The sequence below is a fragment of the Salmo salar genome, chromosome 10 (genome assembly GCF_965601325.2).
Source record: "Salmo salar chromosome 10, fSalSal1, whole genome shotgun sequence".
Classification (NCBI taxonomy): domain Eukaryota; kingdom Metazoa; phylum Chordata; class Actinopteri; order Salmoniformes; family Salmonidae; genus Salmo; species Salmo salar.
The window spans coordinates 20,165,880-20,176,347 of record NC_138300.1 but is presented as its reverse complement, the minus strand read 5'-3'; the positions used below and the strand labels follow the sequence as shown (position 1 = coordinate 20,176,347).

The following is a 10,468-nucleotide window of genomic DNA, read 5'->3' as shown; positions in this document are numbered from 1 at the left end:
GGCTCATTACTGTTGTCCCGCTGTTACTCACACTAGGCCTGAGGTAGTTCTCTGCAATAGGTGAGCGGATGTCATCTGATGCATCCATATCCTTCAACACAGAAACAATCATAACTGGCTAGCTATCTGAAGAACGATCATTTGGCTAAGCAAGAAGTTACTAAGCTTGTGAGTGTACACTATGGAATAGAATGGAGAAGCCATTTGTTTATCATAGCAACATGTGATGGCAGCTAACTACTTTCCTCAATGAATGTCAGTTCAAATGCCTTGGGGGTCAGGAGATTAGAAATCCCTCGTGTGATGCTCGAAATGTAGTCTGCCGGTTCTTTTTGTACAATACCTTCTCGAAGAGGGAAGCTTGTGAGTTCGGAGAGAATCCCATATGTTCTTTCTCTGAAAGTAAAAGCAATGGTATTGCGGAAATGTTTGCTAGTTAGCATGCTAATGTTGGATAAATATCTAGCTAACTTGACCTCGACCCTGTCGCTGCAGTGTTCAAATTTTCACCCTCTTGTATGGTTTCGAGTTTTTTTTAAACAACCGATTCTTTTCTTTCTCATTCAGCATATGGACCAGAGCCTAAAGCGGCAGTGATACAGTACTTGCGCATTATCCGGCATTACTTATTTCTACGTGTTGCTGTCAGCGTCTGTTTGGTTACTTTTATACAAAACCAAAGATTCTTATAACTAACACATTGTTCTATCCTTGTCCGAGCCACAGTTGGCGCTACTGCTAACACCTCTCCTGGGCTGGATTTTTGCTATTTTTGAAAATAATATATTTTTAATCATGATGCATGCATCTGCCTATGTGACAAAGTTGGTGCTTTCATCCGAGCCGAACAATTTATTTTTCGCTTAAGGCGAAAATGTCCAACCTTCTTCAGGCTCCTCCACATATACGTCAGAAGGTCATCAGCGGGAAAGGTCACAGGCAATGCAACCAAGATGGCGGCCTCCTTGTGTCACTGTTATCAGGTTAGTTGTCATTAAAACATATTTTTCCACATTGTCTTTTAACCAGATATAATTAACGTAATCTATTATTGAAAATAGCGATGGAATGCCTATATACTCGAACCGTCTTCTCCACTGCAATACGTTTTAACGCCGATTCAGACTAACTTAGCAGCAAGACTTCTCTGAATGGAATCTTGTGTCATGCCGGTGTTTGGCCCTTGATTCATAACCGTATAAAATGTGTACCAAGCAGTAGTTTGCGGCTCTCTGTATGCACATTTCGAATATGCATTATTTACACTTTTGCGCACTTATTTCAATAGCATAGACAGATGACATGGATATCGTTTACATGTGCAACAATTGAATGTGACAAGACTCTGAAGGTTTTTTTTAACCCTCAAAGTAATTTTTGAAAATGAAAAAACAATGCATAGGCCAAAGTTAACAATTGTAGCTAGTAGGAGGAATCTGTTAATTTCACAAGCAATAAAGGCTATGTTGTCTTCAACATTTTTGCAATCATAATCTCTGAGGTGGCAACATCAATTCTCTTGGGCACTTAAATTGTAGGTGTAACAAAGTTTCTCTGCCAATCATAATGTGGCCAGAACACAATTTTATAATGATTATTTCTAATTGTGTATTTCTCTCTCCAGCTGTGTGTCAGAAGAAGTTTGCTTGTCTCCTGTCCTTCATATTTGCTCCTACACAACAGACCTCACGTATACAGGATATGTGGGTCTCTCACAAGTTCTTTACAGGTAACCGTGACTGTTCCGCTTGTGATAATCATTAATTGCGTACTAGTAGACAATTTGAATTGTACCCTACTTCCCTTCAGTTTTATATTTCAGAGTTCTTATTTTTAACATTCAAAGTGCAGGCTGTGTAAATCCCATTTCTGCTTTAGCCAACTTGTTTTCTCCAACAATGTACTGTTGTTGAATGCAGAAGTAGACAGATAACCAAAATTCTTTGATTCCTATGCAGAAATACACGACCAAAAGTATGTGTACACCTGCTCGTCATACATCACATTCCAAAATCATGGTCATGAATATGGAGTTGGTCCCCCCTTTGCTGTTATAACAGCCTCCACTCTTCTGGGAAGGCTTTCCACTAGATGTTGTAACATTGCTGCGGGGACTTGCTTCCATTCAGCTACAAGAGCATTAGTGTGGTCGGGCACTGATGTTGGGTGATTAGGCCTGGTTTGCAGTCAGTGTTCCAATTTATCTCAAAGGTGTTCGATAGGATTGAGGTCAGGGCTCTGTGCAGGCCAGTCAAGTTCTTCCACACCGATCTCAACAAACCATTTCTGTATGGACCGCTTCAGCACTCAACAGTCCTGTTCTGTGTGCTTGTGTGGGCTACCACTTCACGTCTGAGCTGTTGTTGCTCCTAGACGTTTCCACTTCACAATAACAGCACTTATAGTTGACCAGGCCAGGAATTTGACAAACGGACTTGTTGGAGAAGTGGCATCCAATGACGGTGCCACATTGAAAGTCACTGAGCTCTTCAGTAAGGACCTTCTACTGGCAATGCAGCTATGGAGATTGCATGGCTGTGTGCTTGATTGTATACACCTGTCAGCAACAGGTGTGGCTGAAATAGCTGAATCCACAAATTTCAATGGGGTGTCCACATACTTTTGTGTGTGTATATGTATATATATGTGTGTGTGTTCCCTTTTCTCCAACCCATGCAATGCCCATATCTTGCTCTAGGTACGATATGCATCAGACAGGGGAGGTGGCCGAAAGGGCTTCTTTGGGGGGTTCTTGGACAACCTCAAACAGGAACTCAGCAAGAACAAGGAAATGAAGGAGAACATCAAGAAGTTTCGTGAGGAAGCCAAAAAGTTGGAGGAATCAGAAGCTCTGAAGCAAGCTCGGAGGAAATATGTAAGTGCTCCCATATATTGACCAGCTTTATTCCTTTATCTTCAGGTGGACATTTGTGGCCCAGCAAATAATTTGAAGCTCATGTCACGCGTTGTTTCATTGTCACATTGGACAAAGGATGTTGTTAGGCAGGTTGGATTGAATAATTACTTGATTTCTTTCCATCACTATTTTACTTCCTTAGCAAACCATAGAGTCTGAAACTGTGAAGACGTCTGAAGTTCTGAAGAAGAAGTTAGGGACCTTCTCAGAGACTGTGAAAGAGGTACATGAATTGCTGTTTAGTTACTCATCAGCCTTGATGACTAAACTTGAGCATGGTAAATGTAGAGCTGCATGTTGTCAATTAAATGGAAACATTGACATGAATTACATAGTGCCATCGGAAAGTATACAGACCCCTTGACTTTTTCCACATTTTGTTACGTTACGGCCTTATTCTAAAATTGATTAAATTATTTTTTCCTCTCGTTTTACCCCAGAATGACAAAGCGAAAATAGGGTTTTAGAAATGTTTGCAAATGTATTAAAAATAAAAACAGATACCTTATTTACATAAGTATTCAGGCCCTTTGCTATGACACTCAAAATTGAGCTCAGGTGCATTTGTTTCTATTGATCATCCTTGAGATGTTTCTACAACTTAATTGGTGTCCACCTGTGGGAAAATCAATTCATTGATTTGGAAAGGCACACACCTGTCTATATAAGGTCCCACGGTTGACAGTGCATGTCAGAGCAAAAACCAAGCCATGAGGTTGAAGGAATTGTCCGTAGAGCTCCGACACAGGATTGTGTCGAGGCACAGATCTGGGGAAGGGTACCAAAAAATGTCTGCGGCATTAAAGGTCCCCAAGAAAACAGTGGCCTCCATCATTCTTAAATGGAAGAATTTTAGAACCACCAAGACTCTTCCTAGAGCTGGCCGCCTGTCATTAAGACTAACATGACAGCCCGCTTGGAGTTTTGCCAAAAGGTACTTAAAGACTCTGACCATGAGAAACAAGGTTATCTGGTCTAATGAAACCAAGATTGAACTCTTTGGCCTGAATGCCAAGCATCACATGAACCATGGGGGTGGCAGCATCATGCTGTGGGGTTTGTTTTTCAGCGGCAGTCAGGATCAAGGGAAAGATGAACCAAGTAAAGTACAGAGCGCTCAGGACCTCAGACTGGGGTGAAGATTCATCTTCCAACAGGACAATGACCCTAAGCACACAGCCAAGACATTGCAGAAGAGTCTTTGGAAAAAGTCTCTGAATGTCCTTAAGTCCAGAGCCCTGACTTGAACCCGATCGAACATCACTGGAAAGACCTGAAAATACCTTCGCAACGACACTCCCCATCCAAACTGACAGCGCTTGAGAGGATCTGCAGAGAATAATGGGAGAAACTCCCTAAATACAGGTGTGCCAAGCTTGTATCGTCATACACAAGGCTGATTTCACTGCCAAAGGTGCTTCAAAGTACTGAGTAAAGGGTCTGAATACTTATGTAAATATGATATTTCAGTTTTTTATACATTTGCAAAAATCTCTAAACCTGGTTTTGCTTTGTCATTATGAGGTATTTTGTGTAGTTTGAGGGGGAGTAAACTATTTTATCCATTTTAGAATAAGGCTGTAATGTAGCAAAATGTGGAGAAAGTTAAGGGGTCTGAATACTTTCAGAATGCACTGTATGTAGGTCTATGCCTTGGGCATGTTAACAGAAACGGTGTGTGAGTGTTTCAGACAAAGTTAGTGTCTGTTTGTTTTTAGGGTCTGGAAGAGGTCAGTCGTACAGATATAGGGAGGAAGATCAAGGAGGGCGTGGAGGAAGCAGCGAAGACAGCCAAGACGTCTGCGGAGTCTGTGTCCAAGAGTGGAGAGAAACTGGGAAAGACCGGTGCCTTCAGGGCAATATCTCAGGTGCGAACTGGATAGGTTCTCCTAGGTCCAAAAGGACCAATTCAGCACTTCAAAGTCAAATACTGGGTTTGGTCATGTTCACTGCATTATAGAAGTCACTTGCTCCATCTGTTTGGGGTTGTCACTGCATAAACTAAGCAAGTCAAATGATCAGGAGGGAATGTACAGAAACAACCCATTGCTGAGGGAGCTCATCACAACAGCCCATGCATTTCCCTAAAGCCTGCTGTATGTGCACATACAGGGTATAGAGAGTGTGAAGAAGGAGATTGATGACCTTAATCAGAGTGGGCCCTACCGGGCCCCCAAAAGACTACGGAAGAGGAGTGACTTTTCATCTAAGGCTGCAGAAAATGAGAACAAGGTCTTCGAGGCCAATGAGTATGTGCTGACAGTCTCCCACTCTCATTCTGTTTCGGTAGAGCTCTAGATTTTTATTTGAGCAGAATTATCTTTAGAACTCAAAATTTGTCTCTCAGACGAGCTCAATATCACACAATGTTTATCAGTGCCCAAATTGTACTTGCAAGTATAATTTGGATTCACAGTAAGGGTGAAAATCAGTTCTAGTCTAGACGTGTGTGTGTGTGTGTGTGTGTGTGTGTGTGTGTAGTGGCATGGCCGTGAGCACTGAGCAGTGATCTGTTTTCTAGGGAGGCCATGGGGGTGGTGCTGCACAAGGACTCCAAATGGTACGCACAGTGGAAGGACTTCAAGGATAACAACATGGTTTTCAACAGTAAGGACAGCCTGTCTCACTATCAGTTTGTTAACCTTTCTGATGCCTGCCGTAGTCATTGCAGTCTCAGTATCACCCTTTCCGACTCATAATGTAGGAAGATGATGATATTTATATGATGAAGACCGAGTTATTACTCTAAAATATTACATTATTGCTACGTCAAAGAATGGTATGCATGTCTGCCGCTGTAAAACGTTTGTCCAGTAGATGGGGCTAAGTGTATAAACTACCTATCAGTGGCTTAGTGCTTGTTACTCTGCTGGGCGTGGTGCGTTTATCTTTACTAAGTGCCCGTTGTCCTTAACTTTTGACTTTACCTTGAACATTTCCAAATTCGAACTGTCGTCATGGTTGGCAGTCAGAAACGTTCCGGTCTCCAAAATCATAGTCTTGAGGGTGCACATTGTAAGGGATCCAAACCTAGTGTAGATGGGATCCCTCTGCTAGCTTATTGACTGCTGTATCAGACTGGTGAACAGTGTCCTGCTCCTATTAAAACCTTGGTGCTAATGGGCCCTCACTAACGAGCAGCAGGTAATGGGAGCCCAGGGACTTCCTAGGGGTCGGGTATGAGAGACTGGGGAGCAGTGTCTTTTTCTTCAAAACATTTTTTTTACTAGGCACCTTGAAAACGACTGTTCCTGTTGTGGGTTTTCACCGTAGCCTTATACAGGGAGCAAGCAATTAAGCATTACCTAAGGAAACTGCACCGAATATAAATCATGTTTCTGACTTGTGGAAAGGACCTATGATCTACAGTAAGGACATTGTGCAAAGTCAATAGAAATAAATTGTATCAAGTTTCTTTCTTATTGTCACATCACCACTTGCCTGCCGCTGTAAATACATAATGGAATCCAATCTGGGTATGTTGGTACTGCGTGTGTTATCAGAGAATGTGCAAGCGAAGTACAGTAAGTAATCAATCACATATCAAAGCGATACTGTACAGCGACCCACAGCTCAGTCCCTGTGTTTGATCCATACAATCCAACTCAATGCCCTGACCTTGGGGTAACACTACTTATGCTGAGTCCAAACGACATCTTCCCCCAGCCTGTTACTCTTTGTTTGACGTTGATGCACTGCAACTAAATGAGATGACTCACCATTTGCGCTCTCTTCCCAGGGTTCTTCGAAATGAAGATGAAATATGACGAGAGCGAGAATGCCCTCGTCAGAGCGTCTCGTGCCGTCACAGATAAAATGACCGACCTCCTAGGTAACCTACTAACTTCTCCATGCCACCAACCCTAACCCCAATCACGTATTGGGTAGGTGCGCTCGGTCTTTGTTCTTGCTTTAAAGTTGTGTGTATGTCTGGTCAGGTGGGCTCTTCTCCAAGACCGAGATGTCTGAGGTGCTGACAGAGATTCTGAAGGTGGATCCGTCATTCGACAAAGATGTCTTCCTCAAGCAGTGTGAATTGGACATCATACCCAACGTCCTGGAGGTAAAGAAAGATCTCTCCTCCCTGACATTGGGGCGGTACAGATTGTGTTGAAGGCATACAGTTTGAAAACGGGTTTCTCGTTTTGAGCTGAAGACACTTGGGGGAGAGAACCTTTCATGTAACAGTTATGTCACTGCAGTTAGAGACTATCCACTTTTTGATCTGCGATCTTGAACATTACATGAAACATTAGTCTCAGTCTCACTTAAATCTGATGAATATCCAGACAAATTGTAAAATCAATGGAGCACTTCTTTCCCTGCTGTTCAGATACATTTTATTGTTTAGGTTTTTTTGTCTATGTCTGCAGTGCCTCTTGAGGTGTGGATATCACCCTACTCTGACCCCTCTGTCTGCATTACCTCTCTGTCTGCAGGCTATGATCCGAGGGGAGCTGGAGGTTCTGAAGGACTGGTGTTATGAAGCGGTAAGCACTTTTTTTATTGACCAGTTTATTGACTATTCATTTGGACACCGGCTGAAGATGAATTGATTATTTTTGAAGTCATGTAAATGTAGACCTGCAATAGTGATGTTGAGATTTTCAGTTATTTTTTTCCCCCCTGCCCTTGCTGTTCCTAACCCACACCTCTCTGTCTTATGTGTAGACTTACAGCCAGCTGGCCCACCCCATTCAACAGGCCAAGGCTATGGGCCTGCACTTCCACTCTAAGATCCTGGACATAGACAACATTGATGCGAGTTACCCTAGGCCTTTATGACAGTCTCATCCTAATATTTGTTTGTGGGATTTGCTTTTCTAATAGTGTATTTTAATTGTGTGTGTGTGTGTGTGTGTGTGTGTGTGTGTTCAGCTGGCCATGGGGAAGATGATGGAGCAGGGCCCGGTGCTGATCATCACCTTCCAGGCCCAGCTGGTCATGGTGATCCGCAACACTAAAGGAGATGTCATAGAGGGAGACCCTGTGAGTAGAATACACCCTCCATCTCTACTCTGGAAATGAGGATCAATTGTAAAAGTATTCAAACAGGGCTCTGTTTGTCTCTGAGCTTGGCTAATCAGACATGGCAATGTTTCAGACCTGGGGGTGCATCTCTTATAGTCTAAAGTGGCTTCCTCCCTTTGTCTTTCGAAGGAACGAAAGAGAGGAAGCCAGACTAGTCTATTGATGCTCGGCTGACTGTCAGCCAGACTCCACATGAAAGCCTCCTGAGCTGTAAATCTGTCTGATAGGCCAATGAGGGTACCTCAGGGAGTCTTTGGATTGGAGGAGGAGGAGGAGGGGGGGGGGGGGGGGCTCGGCATAATGTGAGGGCATCCACTCAGCCGCAAGAAACTGGCACTCCCTCAGTCTACCGCAAGGTACTGCCAGGGGATTTAGGGAGGCTGGGCGTTTTATTTGTTCTATTGTTGATGACACAACGTTTTTTTCCCCCTTGTCTCTCACTGAGAGGATAAGCTGGACAGGCTAGCAGGGAGGGTTGTACACTTTGGACACCTGCTCAAAAGCATTGAAAAGTGACTTAATTTTCAACTTGCCAATACCTTTGTCTGTTTGGCCCACAGGACAAGGTGCTGAGGATGATGTACGTGTGGGCCCTGTGTCGAGACCAAGAGGAGCTCAACCCCTACGCAGCCTGGAGACTCCTGGATATCTCTGCCTCCAGCACTGAACAGATCCTCTGAGACCAACACACACATACACCCAGGGCTGGAAGACTGAGGAGCATGGAATTTCCACAGGGACATGAACAAGCAGTGCGGACCCTTTCAGCAACCCAGCTAACTCCTCCTCCAGCATGGTTTTGGGTGGCCCACTGGGGACTGTCTCTTATGGCTGCCCCTCATGTACCAGACTGGCAGTGTTCACAGACCAGGATAGAGGAGACCCAGACTGGATAGACCTGTGTTCCCACTGGGTGACTCTAGGGGCAGTAGTCCACTCAGAGCAGTCGCTCTGTCCTTCTGTCTGTCACACCATAGTCAGATAAGTTGATACTGTCCTCCTCCTCTCCCAGACATAATTCTGTTAACTGGAGGATTGACGATAAAGTGAAGGGTGTCTTTAATGCTTCTCTGTCGATCCCTTCCCAGTTTGGGGAGGACATTTTGGATGCCATGTGGTCCACCAGTGCCCTATACACACATTTTCTATGATAGCCCAGTCTAATTATTGAATTGAGAAAATCTATATTTATTATTAAAAAAAATAAAAACCCTGCTTCACCTTCAGACATCTTGTTTGAGGAGTTTTTTTGTACCCATTTGCTGTAAAATGTTTAGGCTTGCCTTAAATAAACTTGGACATTTCTGCTGATATTTTTGACGGCAAACTGTTTATTATTAAAACCTCAACGAATTGGGACTTCAATGTATGGCATGAGCTTTTTATTTTTTAGAGGACATAAATCCTAAAAGATTTTCTGTTGCACCAAATATTAACACTATTGTTTTAGTGTCACTAATTAGCATTCAGCCATTTAGCATCTGTGAACTTGGTGGTATGGCACACAGTCGATTTGGAATTCCATTGTTTTTTATAAGGCCTCCAAACAACGCCATGCTGCTAAACAGTCCTAACACAATGGTGCCACGCAAGGGGCTAGTCAGACCTCATTATTAATACAGACGTTTATGTACACGTGGATCCACCACTCTTCTGACAAGTCATTGTATTGTGATTTGCTGCTATTTAGCTTTTTTTCCCCCCAGAGATCAATGTATGTCATACTTGAGTGTTTGTTTTTATATCAAGCCCACTTGGCATAGACAGAAGGCTCCACATACTGGTGAATTTTTATGATGGTAGTTTCTCGTTATGTCATGGCCAAAATGAGTCAAATTAATAAACTTTTCTAAATTCCAACCATATGATTTGTTTTTAATGCCAAACTTGTTTTGGTTAATGTAACTTGTTGAACTTCAGCCCATGAGTGTCATAACAGGCTGCCATTTTGAAACCTGAGAATATGAGCACACTTGTAAAGTTTCCCAACTGAGGATGTGCATGCTTTTTATTCTCTGACTGAACAACTGAATACATTTCAAAACAGAGAGACAATATGTTCTATAGACTCCCTGTAAGCCAGTGTCCTTAATTGTCCTTTCCTGCATGTGAAAGTCTGACTGTAGAGTACGCTACAATACATGGAAAGTGGTCCTTATCATGACTGATGTCACCCATTACCCCTGTGAGGGCGTCCAGCACAGCTAGTGGAATGCAGAGCAGCGGGGCTTGCTGAGGACAGTGGGTGGATGTGGATGCTACCAGCTCTGATGCACCAGGATTGATTACCCGGGCCTTGGGAAAACTGATGAACAAGCACACCTCCTGCTTATTGATTCATACATGGTAGTAAGTAGCCAACCTATTTCAGGGCTGTCTGTGATGATGGATTCCCCTAGCTGGTGTGCTACACAGTTGAGATCGTTTGGGATGAGTTGGACTGCAGAGTGAAGGAAAAGCAGCCAACAAGTGCTCAGCATATGTGGGAACTCCTTCAAGACTTGGAAAAGCATTCCTCAT

General features: G+C 43.3%; 1 protein-coding gene across 1 annotated transcript; it reads left to right on the top strand.

Annotated features, from left to right (window-relative positions):
* The first annotated feature begins 95 nt into the window (after positions 1 to 95).
* Positions 96 to 9,808, top strand: LOC106613715 (mitochondrial import inner membrane translocase subunit TIM44). The gene is made up of 13 exons (XM_014216251.3): positions 96 to 983; positions 1,625 to 1,729; positions 2,699 to 2,875; positions 3,060 to 3,140; positions 4,636 to 4,785; positions 5,030 to 5,166; positions 5,439 to 5,524; positions 6,657 to 6,749; positions 6,856 to 6,980; positions 7,357 to 7,407; positions 7,589 to 7,678; positions 7,796 to 7,906; positions 8,509 to 9,808. Exons 1-13 carry the CDS (start codon positions 954 to 956, stop codon positions 8,626 to 8,628), a joined length of 1,356 nt encoding a protein of 451 aa, XP_014071726.2. The 5' UTR covers positions 96 to 953; the 3' UTR covers positions 8,629 to 9,808.
* The last annotated feature ends 660 nt before the right edge of the window (positions 9,809 to 10,468 follow it).

Bases quoted from the DNA above. Each gene is read 5' to 3' on its own strand.
- LOC106613715 (XM_014216251.3), top strand. From the start codon at position 954: ATGGCGGCCTCCTTGTGTCACTGTTATCAG. The intron at 984-1,624 runs GTTAGTTGTCAT...TTCTCTCTCCAG, and splicing joins CCTTGTGTCACTGTTATCAG to CTGTGTGTCAGAAGAAGTTT. The intron at 1,730-2,698 runs GTAACCGTGACT...ATCTTGCTCTAG, and splicing joins CTCTCACAAGTTCTTTACAG to GTACGATATGCATCAGACAG.